Source organism: Myxocyprinus asiaticus, chromosome 12 (assembly GCF_019703515.2).
Source record: "Myxocyprinus asiaticus isolate MX2 ecotype Aquarium Trade chromosome 12, UBuf_Myxa_2, whole genome shotgun sequence".
Taxonomy (NCBI): Eukaryota; Metazoa; Chordata; class Actinopteri; order Cypriniformes; family Catostomidae; genus Myxocyprinus; species Myxocyprinus asiaticus.
In genome coordinates, this window is record NC_059355.1 from 43,632,211 (window position 1) to 43,654,413 (window position 22,203).

General features: G+C 37.8%; 1 protein-coding gene across 1 annotated transcript; it reads right to left on the reverse strand.

Moving 5' to 3' along the window:
* Positions 1 to 1,653: 1,653 nt before the first annotated feature.
* On the reverse strand, positions 1,654 to 22,087 carry LOC127449358 (F-actin-capping protein subunit alpha-1). Its single transcript, XM_051712724.1, has 10 exons — positions 21,959 to 22,087; positions 20,819 to 20,878; positions 13,382 to 13,445; positions 13,154 to 13,205; positions 12,770 to 12,833; positions 11,039 to 11,245; positions 9,845 to 9,924; positions 8,596 to 8,746; positions 4,403 to 4,465; positions 1,654 to 2,687 (listed from the first exon to the last, which is right to left on the reverse strand). The coding sequence occupies exons 2-10, from the start codon at positions 20,855 to 20,857 to the stop codon at positions 2,547 to 2,549; spliced, it is 861 nt and encodes a 286-aa protein (XP_051568684.1). The 5' UTR covers positions 20,858 to 20,878; positions 21,959 to 22,087; the 3' UTR covers positions 1,654 to 2,546.
* Positions 22,088 to 22,203: the final 116 nt, after the last annotated feature.

Sequence of the window (22,203 nt, forward strand, 5' to 3'; positions counted from 1 at the left end):
TTTTTCACGTTATTAATGTCCTGACTATACATTGTGATGTATGAATGCCACTTTGGTGAATTAAAGTACCAATTTTTTTTCACATAAGAGCAAAATCTGTACATTATTCCAAACTCTACATTACTCCGCCAGTGTGTATATACAGTTGAAGTCAGAAGTTTACATCCATCTTAGCCAAATACATTTAAACTCAGTTTTTCACAGTTCCTGACATTTAATCGTAGAAAACATTCCCTGTCTTAGGTCAGTTAGGATCACAACTTTATTTTAAGAATGTGAAATATCAGAATAATAGTAGAGCAAATTATTTATTTCAGCTTTTATTTCTTTCATCACATTCCCAGAGGGTCAGAAGTTTACTAACACTTGTTAGTATTTGGTAGCATTGTTTTTAAATTGTTTAACTTGGGTCAAACATTTTGGGTAGCCTTCCCCAAGCTTCTCACAAAAAGTTTCTGAATTTTGGCCCATTCCTCCAGACAGAACTGGTGTAACTGAGTCAGATTTCTAGGCCTCCTTGCTCACACACACTTTTTCAGTTCTGCCCACTGATTTTCTATCGGATTGAGGTCAGGGCTTTGTGATGGCCACTCCAGTGCCTTGACTTTGTTGTCCTTAAGCCATTTTGCCACAACTTTGGAGGTATGCTTGGGGTCATTGTCCATTTGGAAGACCCATTTGTGATCAAGCTTTAACTTCCTGGCAGATGTCTTGAGATGTCAACATGCTTCACGGTTGGGATGGTGTTCTTCGGCTTGCAAGCCTCACCCTTTTTCCTCTAAACATAATGATGGTCATTATGGCCAAACAGCACAATTTTTGTTTCATCACACCAGAGGAAATTTCTCCAGAAAGTGTCCCAATGTGCACTTGCAGTGGCTTCTTCCTTGCCGAACAGCCTTTCAGGTTATGTCGATATAGGACTCGTTTTACTGTGGATATAGATACTTGTCTACCTGTTTCCTCCAGCATCTTTACAAGGTCCTTTGCTGTTGTTCTGGGATTGAATTGCACTTTTTGCACCAAACTACGTTCATCTCCAGGAGACGGAATGTGTCTCATTCCTGAGCAGTATGATGGCATGGTGTTTATGCTTGCATACTATTGTTTGTACAGATGAACATGGTACATTCAGGCATTTGGAAATTGCTCCCAAGGATGAACCAGACGTGTGGAGGTCCACAGTTTTTTTTTTTGTCCTGAGGTCTTGGCTGATTTCTTTTGATTGTCCCATGATGTCAAGCAAAGAGGCACCGAGTTTGAAGGTAGGCCTTAAAATACATCCACAGGTACACCTCAAATTGACTCCAATTAGCCTATCAGAAGCTAATTGCCTAAAGGCTTGACATCATTTTTGTGGAATTTTCCAAGCTGCTTAAAGGCAGTTAACTTAGTGTATGTATACTTCTGACCCACTGGAATTGTGATATAGTCAATTAAAAGTGAAACAATCTGTCTGTAAACAATTGTTGAAAAAAAAAATAATAATAAAAATAAATATATATATATATATATATATATATATATATATATACACACACACACACACACACAGGTATATATAATTTATACATGTATTTATATATATATATATATATATATATATATATATATATAATATTATAACAGAGTTATATAAAAGAATGAAGTCAGTTTGATGCAAATCATTTATTCCTCTGGGATCATATTTGTTCTTACATTTTGTAAAAAATAGTTAGCAGTAAAAGCTAGGGTAGAAGGCTGAAGTGAGGGGTAACAAATATTTTGTGTAACTGCATACAGTATATATACCATTCTTAGACACCAGAGTACGACGATGAGACCGTATCCACACAGAAAAGTAACCTGAAATGACTTCTTGTTCAAATACAACACTCACTTTGGCACAGCCCTACTCTGATCAATTGACAGCACATTCATATATGATGGCACCTATTGTGTTGACAAACAGCAAAGCAGAGCGGAGAGCTTTGACAGGCTACATACTGTTAAAGGGATAGTTCACCCAAAAATGATTGATGACAGAATTTAAATTTTTGTGTGAATTATCCCTTTAAATAATTATATCTTCTGACTCAACTTGAAACGGAACTTTGGACTGTTGAGTTGCTGAATTAAGCAAACAAATAACACAACTGATCATCTGGGAAAGTACAGCTACAAAGCAGTATTAAATTGTTCAGTGTCAAGCATTTGAAGCAGTGATCTAGGGGGCGTATATGAGATATTAGGGGGGGCTATTTCTGACTCTGTACACTGGTGTCATGGGAGGTATTTGTTCAACAGCAAAAACCTTTGCTAAACCCATTAAAACAAGCTTGAAGCCCTCCTACAATACACAAAAGGAGGCAGTCTCTTCAGCTGAGGTCAAACCGTGGCTTTTGAAAAAACAAAAAATGTAAGGACAGACACATTTATTTTTTTAGCACACTTCTCGAAAGGACCATGTGTCTTGTCCCTGCCCCTAAACTCAGGTTTACATATGGGCCTCTCTTAGCTTGTCTCTTTGCTTGTAACGCGAGCAGGAGCAGCGGCATGCCATGTGTCTAAGCATTCTGCATCTCTTTGCCGATCTTGTAGCTGAGGATCTTGTTCCAGTCGATCTTGGTTCGGGTGACAGGGAGCTGCCGGCGTAAGGCCTTGAAGGTGGTGTCAGACATGGTCTGGTAGTTCTCGCTGATAGCCGTCTGAAAGGTAGACGAGATTTAACTTTATGGTTCTTCACACATTACAGATACAACTCAAAAGACGTTAGAAGTAATAAGATATGAAACTCTACTGTGTGTCGCAGCTAACAACACCACGCTTTAGCTGTGGCCATATTCACAATATAGCACAACCGCTACTAGTTTTTTGTAAGGGCTATTGCTTTTATTTTATTTTATTTTAATTTTTGGGATTTTTCACTTTTTTCTCCCAATTTGGAATGCCCAATTCTCAATGTGCTTTTTAAGTCCTCGTGGTCGCGTAGTGATTCGCCTCAGTCCGGGTGGCGGAGGACGAATCCCAGGTGCCTCCGCGTCTGAGACCGTCAACCCACGCATCTTATCACTTGGCTTGTTGAGCGCGTTGCCACGGAGACATAGCACATGTGGAGGATTCACGCCATCCACCGCGGCAACTACGCTCAACTCACCACGTGCCCCACCGAGAACAAACCACATTATAGTGACCACGAGGAGGTTACCCCATGTGACTCTACCCTCCCTAGCAACCAGGCCAATTTGGTTGCTTAGGGAACCTGGCTGGAGTCACTCAGCATGCCCAGGTATTCGAACTAGCGAACTCCAGGGGTGGTAGCCAGCGTCTTTTACCACTGAGCTACCAGGTCCCTGGGCTATTGCTTTTATTAACATATTCATAAAACACTATGGTTGCGTGTGGCATCAGATGATAATACCATGGTACTGAAGTTCATGTACAATGGTTTTTACATGGTTTTCCAGGTACTTCCAAGAATACCATGGTATTACCATGGCACACGTCCAAGCAAACATGGTAATAATAACATGGTGGTACTGGTAGCAATTTATTTTACAGTACTATTCTACATTTACTTACTATATAATTACAACAACTACAGTAATTACTAGGTACTAAACCTAACCCCGACCCTAACCTTAACCCCTATTAAGTACATGTAGTTCCTAATATTATTCAGTACTTTCTTGGGTAAGTATACTCTAAGTACACTGAAAGTACACGTACTGTTAAATAAAGAGCAACCGTGGTATTACAGTACATTGCATTGTTGCATTGTGGAACAGTCGGGTTCCTGAAGTAAAAATCCCATTAGTTTTTATCCATAGGTGAATACATTTAGATAATTTATTAACCTTTACAGATAGACCTACTGTGAGCTCAGAGGTTGTTAATCAATGGTAAATGCTTTCATTTAAACCATTCGTTCGCATTATTTAAACCGATCAACATTCATTTAGATGAACAACTACACTACCCATGATCCTCAGGAGAAACAATCCAATCAGAGAATTGCAGCCAATGAAGTGTGCCAAACAAGATCTGCATCGACCGCCCACATCCATGGCACACTTTTAATGATGCATTCGAATCGATCTTCCAACATTCTTAAACTACTTGTATATTTGCAAATATCTGAATATTTTGCATTAAAATGAAAATGTACTGATTATATACTTATAATCAACAACCTAAAATTAAGTTATATATTTTCCATTTTATCAGTGCTTTGAACTCTTTAATTAACAATTTTATTAAATCCCTATAGAAAAAAATTAATGGGGAAAATACTTCCGAAGCACTGTTGCGCTCTATTGCTTTTATTAAAAGGCTACTATCTATTAAAAATGTCATTAAAATACTATTAACCACATTCATAAAGTACTGGAACTAACCAATCAGTATCAACTTGTGAACAAACCTGATATTCATTTTCAGCATTTTCGATGATTTTGACGAACTCCTTGGCTGTCTGGATCTCATTCTGTTTGAGGGAAAGCAAAAACAAGAAGTCCATTAAGAGCAAAACAGAATCTATAATGTGTTCACAAGCTTGACTGGTAGATAATAGCGCTAGCAACATCAAGGTCACGGATTTGATTTACATGGAACTGAACAGACAATATGAATACTAGGGATGTGCACAGGTAATCGACTAATCGAGCACTCGTTCAGCACAAACTAATCGACAACTAAAAATACTACTCGAATATTGCAAATTGATATTCCTTTGTGCATTTGCCTGCCGTAGGTAACGCTGAATTGTACTGTACTTTCCCTCTAAGTCTCTCAACAAATCTCGTGATGAATTTGAATGAGAACTGAATTAATGCATATTGTTAATTAAAAACTTTTTTTTTTTAAGAAACGCAAAACTTGTTTAGGTTATCTTATTTTGAAACCGCTTTTGGTAACTTTTGTGAACAAAACAAAATATAACTTTCACATGCAATATTTTTAACATACATTTTAATTTACCAGTAATTGATTAAGGCACACAACTATGGTCAATAAATGGTCACATTTTCCTTTGCACGGTGAAATGCCACAGGCAAAATACAGTCACCTCATGGGAAGAATTTCCCCACACGGATTCTGCGTGGAGTTCAAGTTTTTTAACAGGCGAATTCGGTGTGTTGACCAATAGGAAGTTACTTGGTTTGGCAGTGAACTCCATGAGGGCGGTGTTTTGTTTACAGCTACATTGAATATTCACAATGGAAAAGGATATAATTTTAAATAACAAGGACAGAAAGAGATGTGGAAGATGTACAACTAAAGAGGATAAGTACATCAGAGACTCTAGTTTGAGAAATAGATGCCTCACATGTCCTCAGCTGACAGCTTCATTGAATTTTACCCGCTCAACACCAGTTTCATGTACAACAGTAAAGAGAAGACTCAGGGCTGCAGGCCTTATAGAATGAATTGCAAAGAAAAAGGCACTTTTGAAACAGAAAAACAAAAAGAGAAGGTTAGAGTGGGCAAAGAAACACAGACATTGGACAACAGATAATTGGAAAAGAGTGTTATGGATCTTAATCCCATTGAGCTTTTGTGGGATCAGCTAGACTGTAAGGTGTGTGAGAATTGCCCGACAAGACAGCCACACTGTAACGAAGTTCACACAGGGAGGGGAGGAGGACACAGGAAACTGGGTGCTTCTAATCACAGATAAGGCTTTTTAATTAATCAAATCCCACGCTTTACAGCTTCCAAAATAACGCAACAGCTTTTCAGCTTCACAAACTCATCAGCTTCACAACTGGTCTCTCTGTGCCCGACTCTCTCTCCCCTCTTGTCGGTGGCGCGGTCTCTTATATACTGCTCTCCCCAAGCACACTGCAATTGGAAACAGGTGTTAATCATAATCTGGCTCAGGTGTATGCACCCTTACCACTGTCTCTCTCTCCGGGCGGACGCTCGACCACACCCCCACTGCCACACACATCTATGGCAAGTGTTACAGGAAGCGTGGGATGAAATGTCACCTGAGTATCTGGACAAACTGACAGCTAGAACGCCAAGGATCTGCAAAGCTGTCATTGCTGCACGTGGAGGATTTTTTGATGAGAACTCTTTGAAGTAGTTTAAGAAGTTCTGAAATTTTTTTCCAAATTGTAATAGTAATTTTTCATGTTATTAATGTCCTGACTATATATTGTGATCAGTTGAATGCCACTTTGGTGAATAAGAGTACCAATTTCTTTCCATAAGAGCAAAATTTGTACATTATTCCAAACTTCTGACCACCAGTGTATGTATATATATGTGTGTGTGTGTATACAGTTGTGCTCAAAAGTTTACATACCCTGGTAGAAATTATTAAATTTTGGCATTGATTTTGAAAATATGACTGATCATGCAAAAAACAGTCTTTTATTTAAGGATAGTGATCATATAAAGCCATTTATCATTACATAGTTGTATGGTCCTTTTTAAATCATAATGATAACAGAAATCACCCAAATGGCCCTGAACAGAAGTTTACATACCCTTGAATGTTTGGCCTTGTTACAGACACACTAGGTGACACACACAGGTTTAAATGGCAATTAAAGGTTAATTTCCCACACCTGTGGCTTTTTAAATTGCAATTAGTGTCTGTGTATAAATAGTCAATGAGTTTGTTAGCTCTCACGTGGATGCACTGAGCAGGCTAGATACTGAGCCATGGGGAGCAGAAAAGAACTGTCAAAAGACCTGCGTAACAAGGTAATTGAACTTTATAAAGATGGAAAAGGATATAAAAAGATATCCAAAGCCTTGAAAATGCCAGTCAGTACTGTTCAATCACTTATTAAGAAGTGGAAAATTCAGGGATCTCTTGATACCAAGCCAAGGTCAGGCAGACCAAGAAAGATTTCAGCCAAAACTGTCAAAAGAATTGTTCGGGATACAAATTAAAAACCCACAGGTAACCTCAGGAGAAATACAGGCTGCTCTGGAAAAAGACAGTGTGGTTGTTTCAAGGAGCACAATACGACGATACTTGAACAAAAATGAGCTGCATGGTCGAATTGCCAGAAAGAAGCATTTACTGCGCCAATGCCACAAAAATCCCTGTTACAATATGCCCGACAACACCCTGACACGCTTCACAGCTTCTGGCACACTGTAATTTGAAGTGACGAGACCAAAATAGAGCATGGTCACAACCAAAGGAGAGGGGTCAACAAGGCCTATAGTGAAAAGAATACCATCCCCACTGTGAAGCATGGTGGTGGCTCACTGATGTTTTGGGGGTGTGTGAGCTCTAAAGGCACGGGGAATCTTGTGAAAATTGATGGCAAGAAGAATGCAGCATGTTATCAGAAAATACTGGCAGACAATTTGCATTCGTCTGCACGAAAGCTGCGCATGGGACACTCTTGGACTTTCTAGCATGACAATGACCCTAAGCACAAGGCCAAGTTGACCCTCCAGTGGTTACAGCAGAAAAAGGTGAAGGTTCTGGAGTGGCCATCACAGTCTCCGGACCTTAATATCATTGAGCCACTCTGGGGAGATCTCACACGTGCGGTTCATGCAAGACGACCAAAGACTCTGCATGACCTGGAGGCATTTTGCCAAGACGAATGGGCAGCTATACCACCTGCAAGAATTTGGGGCCTCATAGACAACTATTACAAAAGACTGCACGCTCTTATTGATGCTAAAGGGGGCAATACACAGCATTAAGAACTAAGGGTATGCAGACTTTTGAATGGGTCAATTCATTTTTTTCTTTGTTGCCATGTTTTGTTTTATGATTGTGCCATTCTGTTATAACCTACAGTTGAATATGAATCCCATAAGAAATAAAAGAAATGTGTTTTGCCTGCTCACTCATGTTTTCTTTAAAAATGGTACATATATTACCAATTCCAGTGGTGGTGGCGTAGTGGACTAAAGCACTGAACTGGTAAGCAAAAGGTTGCTGGTTCAATTCCCACAGCCACCACCATAGTGTCCTTGAGCAAGGCACTTAACTCCAGGTTGCTCCAGGGGGATTGTCCCTGTAATAAGGGCACTGTAAGTCGCTTTGGATAAAAGCATCTGCCAAATGCATAAAAATGTAAAAAAAAAAAAAAAATTCTCCAAGGGTATGCAAACTTTTGAGCACAACTGTGTGTGTGTGTGTGTGTGTGTGTGTGTATATATATATATAGATATAGCCGTGCAAAGGTAAATGTGACTGCAGCTTTACTAATTTTTTGTGGGTTACGGCTCACTACTCGACTACAGTTACTCGATAACGTTCATCCCTAATGAATACCATCAATTTATACAATATTAATCTATTATTTCTACCCAAAAATTACACAACTGACCTTTAAAGAATGTTCACACAAAATGATTGTGGCGATTATGTGCACTTAACATACACACCCAAAGCGGAAGCAATATATTTAACAGGCTTAATCGAAGAACTGAAATTCAATCACAAACTAGAGAACAAACAGTTGCAACATATGTCCCAAAAAGACATCATTTGTTCTCTCAAGTCACATATATCAGAACACCACACCCATTTTCATTACAAATGCTGTTCAAAGTCCTTTACATAAGGCAACAGGAAGCATGAATTCAAACACTCACAAAGAACAAAAGGGCTCAAGTTGAAAAACTTACAGAGACAATCAAAGACTCCTGCACGTCCTTGTGGCTGACTAGCTGTACGTTTCCATCCTCATAGTAATGAACCTGGATCTTTAACACTCCCACCACCTGAGCAGTGGCCTGAGAAATGGAGAACTTCCATTCCGATCGGCAGCGCCCATTCCTACATGCAGAGATATGGAGGGTTAAAGGGATAGTTCACCCAAAAATAAAAATTACATCATCATTTACTCATCATCATATTGTTCCAAACCTGTATAACTTTCTTCTGTAGAACACAAAAGGAGATGTTAGGCATAATGACAGCCTCAGTCACCATTCAATTTTATTTTATGGAGAAAAAGATGCAATAAAATTGAATGGTGACTGAGGCTCTCAGTCCCGACCAACCTCCTGTTGAGTTCCACAGAAGATCGAAAGTCATAATGGTTTGGAACGACATGGCAGTGAGTGTCTTTTTGGGTGAACATACCATTTAGCTTCAATGGTAATTGCTCTTTAGGACAAGAAAAACAGGATAAATGGCATGCTTGGCTGTTATACTGTTAAAGTAAAACCACTGTTTAGTGTAATATTGCTTATTTGTCAAGATAAAGATTACACAGGAATTACTGTACTGCATTATTACTTTGCACTGAAACTTTAGAAAGCAAAATCATTTTTGGTTTGTCTATAATGTCAATTACATTGTACATTCTTTACAAGAAGTTCATGTTATGACTAGATATTTCAGTGTCTGTTTACTTCCGTTTGACAGGGAAGAGTAAGAGAAAAAGCTAGTTTGTCAGGTAAAGTGTATAGGCGACCTTAGCTGTCTAGTGCATCTGTTCTCCATTCAAAAGAATGACGTACAATAGTTGCTAGTTACAGTAGGGTCATGATCCGGCCTGGGGCAGAGCCCATTCCATTACATCTAAAGATCATATATCAAGCGTTAATACATTCTGTCCAAGTTAGTATTCTTTACTTTTTTGTCTTTGTATTTTAAATTATTACAGAGATACAATGAAGAGGCAAAAGTAAATTACTGAAAAGACAAGAAATGGAATCTGTAATTTGCAAGCCCAACTTGAACCGTCATCACCTGTATGTGGACTATGTCTTCAAGATAACAAAAGTGCTTCTAGTGGACCATGGCAAAGAAATGTACTAAATATTATTCTAACAATACAGAACAAAATGGTATGCCTAATAGATCTCCAAGCTCAAAGCCATACAATTAAAAATCCGGATAGGTGAATATGAATGAAAAAACCATTACCAGAAATTTTTGGGTTGAAACTGATGACCCTCAATACAGGCAATGATGGTTTGTTGTCCATCAATGGTTTTCCCATAAACCTACAGACAACAATACAAGAACCATTCGGAAATAGTGCAACATAAATCACACCCACACATGCAAACTTCTTTATTAAAGCTGAAGTGTGTAATTTCTCTGGCACTGAACGGAATTACAAAAATAAACATTATTTTCGAAACAGTCTAAACCGCCTGCCGCCCCAAACTCACACCACTGGTTGATTCGATGTTGTGGTGTAGGGCTAGATGAGTTTCTCAAAACAAACAGGGGAATTTTTTATAGCACCACAGAGACATATTGTTAACAGTTTTCGAGACAATTAACCTACAAATTACTTATAGTTGTCTTTGCATATAAAGTTGGGACAGGGGAAAGTGCTTTAACACCGAAAAAGTTACACACTTCAGATTTAGTGATATATTTCTGTCATACTTTTTTCCTATAAATTTACCTTTCATTTTGACTGAGCTTTTATTTTGAAGTGTTTCTGCACTGTTCTGACCAAGGAGCTCTGACGTTATGACGGCAGCTTCCCACTCTGGATAAGCCAGTCGCTATGTGACTGAAAGTGATTATTAAACCGAAAAAAGCTGCTATTTAATTAAGTATTTACTCTGTATGTGCATCGCGCTACAACGTGAATTTACACTCTGTTAATGTCATCTGCTACAAACAAAGCGCGTGATGCTCATGATGGTGTTTTCCCTGTATGAGCCAAGGAAGAGCTTTAAAAGGTATGAGCAGCCGGCGTCAGCATAACACTGTCTCCACACATTCACAAGCGCTCACATTTGAATTACATGCAAACTATATATTTATCTCATTAAAATCACAGTTTTTCAGTAAAATAATCTAACTAGGACATTACGTGATTTTAATTTCTGGGCTGAATGTTTAAGTAATGACATTCGTATGTCAAATGGTATTGGTTTTTGGTATCAGAGCAATTTAAGAGTACGACCAGTACATGAGCGCGGTATCGGACCCGATACCGATATCGGGACATCCCTACTTTTGTTGTTCCATGAAAGCAAGAATGACACAGGGGTTTGAAATGACATGAGGTTGAGTAAATGAGAATCATAAGTTTAATTAATGGGTGAACTATTCCCTTTGGGTAAACAAAGATGAAACAGAAGCTAGTGAACTCACAGTGCAGACTCCACTGGGGTAGTGGTCTTTGACGTATGCCCTCAGAGCTTCATCGCAAGCATCCCTCCACAGCCTGAGAGCTCCATCGCCCTCGTAGGATTGAGGGTCACTCGCCTCTTTCCTCAGGTGGTCAAACTTGAACGACTGTTTCTTGCGAGGGTCAAAGAACCGGCCGTGACCGAGATCTCCATGCTCTGTGATCAAAACCTGCAGATGCGGACAGACTGTTAGAATACAGTTTCTACTAATGCATTTAAAGTCCGGTTTGGGAGAAACAGTCTCACTTTCAACAAAGCTGAAGATGATGTTTTCTGACAGTGGTGGAAAAAATTACAGCGTTTTTTTTTTAGTTTAATGCGATTTGCATTTGAGTGAGAAAATACACATATATTCTACCTTGCCTGGAATACTAATACACAATGGAACAGAAGTTCATACAACCCCAATTCTAAAAAAGGGAAAATATGAATAAAAACAAAAAGGAGTGATTTGTAAATTATATTCACCCTTTGCTATATCGAAAGCACTACAACTACACATTATATGATGTTTTACCTTGTAAATGTCATTGTTTTTTTATGTACAGTAATTTTAAATCAGTTGATTGCAACACGCTCCAAAAAAAGTTGAGACAGGTGCAATTTAAGACAATAACAATTTGACGAGTTTAAAAAAAACGGCATTCATCTGTAATGGATGTCATGAACATGGGCTTGGGATTACTTTAGTAAACATTTGTTAGTCAACACCACTCGACGCTGGATCCACAGATGCAAGTTAAGACTATGCAAAGCAGAAGCCCTACATCAACACTGTCCAGAAGCGCTGCCGACTTCTCTGGTCTTGGTCTCATCTTAGATGAAAAGTAGAACAGTGGAAATGTGTTTTATGGTCCGAAGAGTCCACATTTAAATTTTTTGTTTTTTTTTAAACATAGCCATCGTGTTATCCAGGCCAAAGAGGAAAAGGACCATCCAAGCTGTTGTTAGCATCAGGTCCAAAAGCAAGTGTCTGTATGGGCCAGGGGTGTGTCAGTGCCCATGGCATGGGTAACTCGCACATCTGTGAGGGCACCATGAATGCAGACAGATATGTGCAATTTTTAGAGCAACATATACTGCCATCCAGCACCATCTTTTCCAGGGATATCCCTGCATTTTCCAGCAGGACGTCTTCAAACTACATACTGCCTGATTTCAAGTGCATGTCTGTGTAAGCAGAGAGTGTGGGTGCTCGGTTGGCCTGTATGCAGTCCTGACCTGTTTCCAATTGAGAATGTGTGGTGCATTATGAAGCACACCATATGGCAACGAGCACCCTGTACAACTGTGCAGCTAAAGATCTACATGATGAATGGGGGACAATTCCACTTTCTAAACTTGACAAACTTGTGTCTTCAGTGCCTAAATGCATAATAAGTGTTATTAGAAGAAATGGTGATGTTTCACAGTGGTAAACACTCGACTGTCCCAACTTTTTTGGAGCGTGTTGCAACCATCTGATTTGAAATTACTGTACATTTTCAAAAAAACAATGAAATTCACAAGTTAAAACATCATACAATGTGTAGTTGTAGTGCTTTCAATATAGCAAATGTTGAATATAATTTACAAATCACTCATTTTTGTTTTTATTAGCATTTTTCATACAGTCCCAACTTTTTCGGAATTAGGGTTGTACAATAAAACCAGGTTTAAATTCAATAAGCAAAACTTTATGAATGTTAATCACCTGATCCTCTTGTCCATCAAGTTTAGCAGGCGTGAACTGATCCATGTTGTACTGGGCAAAGGCACTGTCACAAACAGAGAAAATAAACATTCTAATAAACATTCTAGATACAACTACAAGCACTTAGATTAATGACTTCCTACATTTGATCTGATTTGATTCCCTACATCAGACGTTTTTGATAAAACCAGGAACAGTACTTAATAAACCACTTTTCTAAAGATCTATTCATATTGTGAAGATCACAGGATTCTACACTGAAAGATACACTGAACTTGTGAAACTGGAGGAATCTCCATTTATCCATTTTGGCTGCAGACAAAAAGATTATCAACAAGACATGGGATATGCAATCATACACTGCAACAAATCAAGTCTACTCACTGAGCCGCCCCTTCCCTGAGCAGATTGTCATTATTGAGCAGTAGCCGCACATCTGAAAGCAAAGAAAATGTGTCATGTGATACTCTGTGAACATTATGATGTTAGTGAGTGCACACTAACTCAAAGGTATAATAATTGATGTGAATTCCTCCCAAAATATATAAGCAAGAGAAGTGCCAAGATGGCTTTGTCTCTTTCATGTTTGTATGTGATGCATGAACTTTTTACCATTGAATACTTCGTTGAACTCTCCGGGGGGAGCATGGATGACAAAATTTGCAGCAATACGTACCTGTGGAAAAATTATTTTGAAATAATTAGTAAAACTAAACTTGTTGGCGAGTTGTCAGGGCACTGCTATGTGGTTGCTACGGTGTTCTGCATGTTGTTTTTTAGTGTGTTGAAACATTCTTAAGAATAAATTCTTCTTAACTATTATTTTCTTCTTATTTTCTAACTTAAGAAAAAAGTGAAGAATATTTTGTATACCTGAAGACTTCTTAAAAATGTTCTTAACTTTTTTTTTCTTACCCCATAAACGTTTATAGCTAGATACCTTCTTACAAACTTCTTTAAGAACTTTCATTTTTTATTAAGAATTTCATAAATCCAGCCCCAGGTCTCAAGATATGGTTTGGGTTTTTCAATTAAAGTCTATGGGATTCCTACCCCCCACCCCCGTCAGAGTACGTACTGCATTTGTTGAAGAATGTACTTCTTGGCCGTGAAAAAAGGATGTTCTTTAGGTATGCAGGTAAGCATTATGAATACATTTCAGGACAAACTTCGAATGGGAACGTGGGCATTGTCCCGTGACCCGAACATATGGCGTCGTCAAAGCAACAGCCAAATATGTACTCAACAATGAAATCATTTACTTGCAAAACAAGTACAATTTAACCACAAGCATCTTTCTTGGAATAAATAGCACTAGGGTTGGGCGATATGACTATATACATCATGTTGACAACATAAAGTATCAATGGATAGAGATTTTGCTTTATTGTGTGTATTGCGATATGTAAATATCTGTGTGCGTATCCATCAGTTGGCAGGGATTTACGTGAGACTAAGTGAATTGAAGAGACATGAAATTCAGCAAATTCAATGACATTCACCTTGCGTTCGGCCCTTCAAAAGCACTAAATTTGCTTCTCATCTGACACGCGCATCTGTGTTTCACATGAGTGTTGTGCGCACGTACTATCTTTGGAGTCCAGCAGGCTTCCTGATATTTGTGCTCCAGAGACAGAAGAGCACAGAGCGAGATAATTCGTTCTACTCAAAATCGTGCCGTACACCATTTTACATGGCCCATTTGAATTTGAGTTTTTTTGTTTTTTAACCTTAAAGTGCTATGGAGGAAATCAACCAACTAGACAGACCAACAGTCTAACCACCACTGACGAGGAAATCAGCCACAACACTGTTATGCACCAATATATAGGGTTTTTAAACTAAACATTGTCACCTTCACTAAAATTGTGTTCGAATGATATTAGGAAACATACCTGCCATGTTTGCTTTCAGATTTTCAAATATTCTCTATATAGATGGCTTAAATCCTTAATTGATTATTTTCATTGGATATTTTTTACATATTGATATAGCCAATATTTATATTTTCAATAGTAAATGTATTTTCATTGCAGTAACAAAGCAAGCCAGAGCTCAAGCAACCATTTTAACATGGGGTGGGGGTCATGTCCCCCTTATTGCTAGACATATTTTTAGGAAATGAAACATTATATTTATATTTTTAAGGGAACCATTTATAGTAGCCAATAATTTAAGTTTCAGCAGACATTATGCAAGGAAATAGTATGCGGCCGCCAAAATGATACCCCGCCTTAAAAGGATAGTTCACCCATAAATGAAAATTCTCTCATTATTTACTCACCCTCATGCCATCCCAGATGTGTATGGCTTTCATTCTTCTGCAAAACACAAACGAAGATTTTTAAAAGAATATTTCAGCTCTGTTGGTCCTCACAATTCAAGTGAATGGTGACCAGAAAATTGAAGGTCCAAAAGGGAGTACAAAAGTAATCCATACGTCTCCAGTGGTTAAATCCATGTCTTCTGAAGCAGTATGATAGGTGTGGGTGAGAAATGGATCAATATTTAAGTCTTCACTTTCACACTGTAGTGTGGAAATTACTTTCACTTTCAGCCACCTGGTTGGGGCTGGTCAAAGGTGGAGATTGATAGTAAAAAATTACTTAAATATTGATCGGTTTCTCACCCACACCTATCATATTTATTCAGAAGACATGGATTTAACCACTGGATTCTTATGGATTACTCTTATGCCTCCTTTATATCATTTTTGGACCTTCAAAGTTCTGGTCACCATTCACTTGCGATGTGAAGACCAAAAGAGCTGAGATATTCTTCTAAAAATCTTCATTTGTGTTCTGCAGAAGAAAGAAAGTCATACACAACTGTGATGGCATAAGGGTGAGTAAATGAGAGAATTTTCATTTTGGGTGAACTATAGCATTGCTGATCATTAAAGTAATTGTTAATGGAGAGTTGCGCATAATTTACAATTGCATTAAAAGTGCCATTTTCTCACCGTCAGTCAGCATGCTCTCTTGCTCTCTTTCTCATACACATACGCAGAGTGCACAGAGAGAGAGAGAGAAAGAGAGAGAGTGTGTGCTCTCATGCAATCGACGGTGAGAAAATGAGACTGACACAAAGGTTAGTTAAAAGGAAAATTGACGTGCTTGATTTAAGTTGTGTTCTTTCTTGTTTTGTTTTTTGTAAAATGACAAGAAAACATTTTGAATTATCAGTCAATGTTTTTAAAAATCGGTAAATGACGGAAATATATATAAAAATATATTTTTGTACGCAATCTCAACACTGTCTCAAGCACACCTCCCACATTCTTGCGTGGCAAACTTGTAACATTTTGTAAAAAAAAATTACAAAAGAAGCAAATTTGTTGTTTTTTTTATTACCCAATTAGCGCTCTTGCCAATTGTGACCTCATTACAGAGCATACCTACGTGACTTGATAGTTGTGTGCCGTGGCAGAAAAAAGGTTGGGAAACACTGACCTAAATGACACTTATCAGCTAAACGAAGCTGCCATCTCTGCACTTTCTTTGACAAGAGGTCAAATGCAGTCTGTATGTGAGACTACACATTCAAACAGCCTCCTCTCTGGGTCACTCCTTAGAAGGCTGCAGGATTGAGGCTTTTCTTAGCAGTGCTCATATAAGCACTAAGGGCCAATGACACAGTGACCAGGCTACAGCTCCATGGCAGGGCAAAAGGAAGGTCTTCATTCTAGACCCCTTCCAGAAATTCAGAGAAAGAATCCTCTCCAGGGTTGGTCTGTACTAACAAACCTCTAACAGACCAATAGCTGACAGCTACTGTACAGGCCAAAATATACTTCGATTTTCCAGGTGCTGGTACGTCTCATGCACAGTGCGCAACAAAATTTCATCATCAGAACAGTCTGATGGACTGTCTGCGTGCAGCCTAGTTTTTGTAGAGATGCGGACAATTTGCGTGTTACCGGCGCATACGCCTGGCTTTGACTGTGCTAAAAGAGTATCTAAAAGCAGTCGTAGTTTGTATGTGTCAAACGGGTCCATATGGGCTCGCAAGGCTGAATGTTTGACGGGAGAGCACACTGAAAAATTTAGTGTATACCCCAGTCTTGAGACACCAAAGCGAAAATAACAACGTGTCTTCATGTTTTTGTGACAACTGCAGTTTCACAGAGAGACGGAGACTTACTCATCTCACATATGATGCTGTGAGTGACACAATGACCTGTTTGTAACCAGGTACTAAAAACGAAATGTTTTTCATTTTGGTTTGTTCTGAGCAGAAACAGTAAATTTTCTTTCCGTTTCTGCCGTTCTACGGCCTCCTTTCCAAATGGTAACCAGTTAGAACGAAATAAAAAATGGTTAATAACTTTCTTTTTAAAATGACAGTACTCTGCGCTAAGGGGTGGGTGAAATACCAGTTACAGTGTTTTCAGATCTCACAACAGAAACAAGGCGCCTGTTTTGGAAAAATACGTTCAAAATATGAGACTTGCCTCACCCAAAATTAGCAAAAATAAGCGATTAAATTTTGTGCCAAATTAGTACATTTTCAGGACAGAAATCGTAACAAGTTTACTGTATACAGTAGCCTATATGAAGTAACGTCTTTTCAATAAACGTATTCTAAATATTAAATATTAGAGGTGTAACGATTCACTCATTTCACGATTCGATTCGTTTCGCAATACTGAATTCACAGTTCAGTTCACGATTGTTTAAACTAAGCCTAATCAAGAAAAGTTAAGATTGAAAGATTTATTATTATTATTATTATTACTTTAAAGATATATGCAAACAGTTTATATCCATTCAAATGTAGCTAAAAGTCCTGTTCTTAAAAGTGCTAAATTATCCAATGGAGATTTACAGGGCAATGGTGACACCAAATGGAAATATAATAATTCTGCTTGCTAAAAACATGGAGTTATGTTAGATACAGTACATATGCTGCTAAAACAATGTCACTAATTACATACATTTAAAATATTTTAAATTAAAATAGCATTTTTATAAAACAATATTGTCTCTGATTATATCTAAGTATTTAAAAAAAAAAAATATTTGTAATGCATGCTTATCCAGTTAAATAATAATTTACTGATTCAATCAAATCAGACATGACATTTGACAATGGGATTATATCCCACCATAGCATCATTATACATAATAAGCATTATATATAGTAATTAATATAGCACTATCATTAAACCTCAATAAACGTTCTCTTACGCAGTCAGAGCAGATCACTCTCATGCATCAAACGGACATTCGATCCCTAGCGCTGAAAAGCCGCGTCTCTCTCCCGCTACTGGTTTCAGTTTTCGCAGTTTCAACCGAACTCATCGTGCAACACCTGCGACTGCTAGTGTGCAATTGTATTTTAAAGCTCCTTGTGTGCAATGAATCGTTTTCCATGTGTATGCCCGTGTTATGTAAGCTTAGGATGTCATGCATTGGATAGAATAGATGCTAAAATAATTTAAGAAAAAAAAAAGCATCCCATCTCCACGATGCGCATCATCGCATTTTTGAACCGCGATGTATCGTGCCAAGATAAACCGTTACACCCATGTTAAATATATCCCCAAAAATATTTCAAATGTTCATTTGGCCACCTAAAATCAATGAATAGCCTAAATCTCTCTCTCCTGTATGCACGCACACACTGCATGGGCGCATTAGGACTAAATGTAACCTTTTGCGGGCTGAATGATTTTTATTTTTATAACACTGGTTTTTAAACAAGCAGTTTCCTTCAGAATTAAAGCGCATGCTTTTATTCAACTAAAAAGAGAGAAGCCTCATTTTTTTGGGCAACAGTAAGTGGTGCAATTTTGAAAATTTACAATGATAAACACTTTGTTCTTTGGGTTCATGAAAAAATTATCTGAACAATATTAACTTGTTATCAGAATTTAAAAATAATGTTTTCACTCCAGAACAACTGAAAGGGATTTAGTTCCCGTTTTCAGATATGTTCTGTAAAAAAAAAAATAATTTGTTTTCAATTTTCGTTCCTTGAACCATTTTTAGTCCCTGTTTGTGACAAATATGCATAGAAAAAAACAGCTAAATTTTAGGGATGGGCATTATCAATTGTAACTGTGAGATATGTTGAGAGATTCAGAGGCAATGTACAGTATAATTCAGCATTTCCTACGTCAGGCAAATCCGCAAAGGAAAATTAATTAACAGGAACTGTCTGTAGAAGCAAAGTGTTTAGGAACCCTGCAAGGGAATTTGCTTCCTTCTACAGTCACATGTTCAAACAAGTTAACCTTGATTACTGATAGACTGTGAGGTGAAATCAATAGGCTACATTACTGTAGCTGCATTAGTAACTGGCGGAATCTGCATCTGCATAAAGACATCTGCACAAAATTGACAAATCCTCCCTATCCCTTGTATATTTGCTTATTAAATACTGAACCTTATTTCATTGTGCTTTCAGCAATCACTATGAATCTAGTACTCTGAGCTCCATTTAACACCTTGCACCTTGTTTCAAATCCATTTAGCAGAAATGTTGTTAATAATATCAGCGCTGTATTCTAAATTATGCTCAATCTTTTAATTCAGAAATTAAGTTAGTGGTCACGCTATATCTGAAAATGCAGAACCAGGCAAAGCCAGTATGCAACACCCTTATCCCATTGAAAAAAGCTTCTTTCTGCTGTTAAACCACCAGAACCCTGTTTTGTGGTTGGATTCTCCCTCTTGTTGACACCTTTAGCGGGAGGGAGGAAGGAAATTGTTGATTTTCAGTTTAGGCTTAGTGTGGTGTGTTGACATCCGTGCTACAAAAAAAAAGAAGTTTGACAAAAATTGCTTGCGACTGGCAAAAATTCATGCTTAACGATGAGTTCAGCAATCTGATGCTTTACATTTATCCTATAATAGGACTGTTAATCCCCAATAAGATGACAAACCATAGGTGATAAGATTTAAACATAATACAGAAGTAAAACTAAGGTCATTGTGCTTTTTACTTTTAACATAAAATACTTGTGCCCTGAAGTGAGGGACAAGCTGTGCAACTTTTCATCTTTTGACTCACAATGACACACTAAATTTGATATCAGTTGGATCTTTTCAAGTCTATGCTGCCCAATCTCGATGCTATCAAGCAGTGTGCAGCTGCAACAATCTTTCCACAAAGAAGCATTTCTGAAATGCTTCTTCTCTCCTTCAACTGGCCTCAACATGACTGTTTCGGGTTTTGCAGGCGCGGAGGGAGAGACTGCGCACATTGGAACAGCCTGTGGCTTGCTTCAGCTCGAGGGCAGAGGGTGGGAGAGCGAGACAGGAAGAGCCGCTCGCATGTAAGAGAACGCAGAGGGGCTGGGTCACCGACACTCATCTGAGAATACAAACAAAACCAGAACAGAGGTTGCGCCCCCTGTTTCAACGCAAGAACAACACTTCACCCCTGAGACATAGCTATACATATATCCAAAATGACAAATTAAATGAATCCTTATAAACAGGACGAAACGACTAAACCAACTTCACAGCACACACGTTGCCTGTGTCAACATAGGGAAACCGATATGAACTAACTTCTAAGCCTATTTAAAGCACTTAACTATAGTAAGAGTCCAAATTAGATAATAGAAAAAGCAAAAATTAGAGCAGGATCATAAACTTTTATATAACTTATTTTTAGCATAACATTTTAATTAAATTGATATCAATAATAATTAATGAATTTCGCCTTATTTAGATGTTCCATCAGTCCAAGTCTCCACCGATAGTCTGTAAACTCAATAATTCAAGTAATATTAATGGGGAAACTGCAAATACAACAAGTAGAAGACGTTCTTAACGTATACTAGTTGAGTATTAATGGCTAATCTCAATCGCCATCTACACAATCTGGGTAGTGTGAGATTAGATCGAGTTTCATATACGGTTACAGTTAGCCTGCTAGCTTCCTTAGCGCATTCATCGCCGCGGATATTATAGATTTTAAAACACCCAACGTGCCTCATAGTAAATTAGAGCGGTGCAGGACACTGAATAAAGTATATATGTATAAATAATAGACCAGGTAAGATACATCAGGAAGTTTGAATCAACAATCACATACCTTCTCCTCGTCGGTAAGCTGTTCCTCAAAGTCCGCCATTTTGGCTCGACTGGACCTGCCCTGTCAAATTGCATGACGGGAAAACAATCATAAACATGACAAAATAGTTCGAAATTCCGTACATATATTAATTTAATTTTAAACAGTACTGTAGTTAATTGTATTTTGTTTTAGTGCACTTTATGTGCACATAAAAAGCTAAAAGAATGTTCACTATTGTAATTTTGACTTCGATTTCTAAAGGTTTAAAGGGATCTTTTATCCACAAAGGACAATTGTGTCATTATTCCCTTACCATTATGTTGTTCCAGATCATTTCTTTCTTCTATGGAACACAAAAGGAGATGTTAGGCACAATGACAGCTTCAGACACCATTCTTATTCAGGATGGAAATAAAGATAGGCTACATTGAAAGTGAATGGTGACTGAGGCTGTTGTTCTGCCTAACACCAGCCTTTGTATTCCACAAAAGAATGAAAGTCATACAGTGTTGGAACAACATCAGGTTAAAGAAATAGTTCACCCCAAAATTAAAATTCTCTCATCATTTACTTCCCTTCATGCCATCCCAGATGTGACATTCTTTCTTCTGCAGAACACATCGATTTTTAGAAGAATATCTCAGCTCTGTTACTCCATTACTTTTATGCTGCCTTTATGTCCTTTTTCGAGCTTCAGAGTTTTGGTCACCATTCATTTGCATTATATGTACCTACAGAGCTGAGATATTCTTCTAAAAATCTTCATTTGAGTTCTACAGAAGAAAGCCACACATCTGGGATATTTTCATTTTTGGTAAACTACCCCTTTAAGAGTGGAGAATTTTCTATTTTTGTAATAAACTATTTGTAGCAAGACAAACAATCACACACGCCTCTCAAAAGTATTATTCGGGCATTTGATTTGTGGTAAAATATTAAAAAGACACGTATTCATTAATTTGTTTATTCTATTTTATCATCTGCTTATTTGTTTTGAGGTACTAATTTTGTATCGTAAGATTTTTGCTTTACAGTTTATACTCAGTTTATACTATGTCACATAGGCTATGTAAACAATTTACTGTGCGCTTAGTGTAGTTCTTAACTAGCCATTTTTGGTTATGCGCATACTAGTCTAAAATACATACTGGAACTCACAAGTTTGACTGATTTGACGGAAATACAGACACATAATCTCTATGTGTATGATCTACCAGTTTTCATTAAGTTTGAATTAAATAACTTTATCCAGGTGTACAAGTATCAGTGAAAATGTTAGCTCCTGTTCCGCTATGCCTCTTATGTAACGCCCACGACATTTAGGACATGTCACAAAAAGTTTGCCTTATTTAAAAATGGAATTTACAAACGTGATATCTAAATATTAAATTTATGGGGGCAAT

What these genes read in the sequence shown, in the direction of transcription:
- LOC127449358 (XM_051712724.1), bottom strand. Translation starts at nt 20,857, where the DNA reads ATGGCGGACTTTGAGGAACAGCTTACCGACGAGGAGAAG. An exon ending in GTTCAACGAAGTATTCAATG is followed by an intron (nt 13,206 to 13,381) that starts GTAAAAAGTTCA and finishes CTTTGCTTTCAG; the next exon opens with ATGTGCGGCTACTGCTCAAT. An exon ending in ACCCCAGTGGAGTCTGCACT is followed by an intron (nt 9,925 to 11,038) that starts GTGAGTTCACTA and finishes TGTTGTCTGTAG; the next exon opens with GTTTATGGGAAAACCATTGA.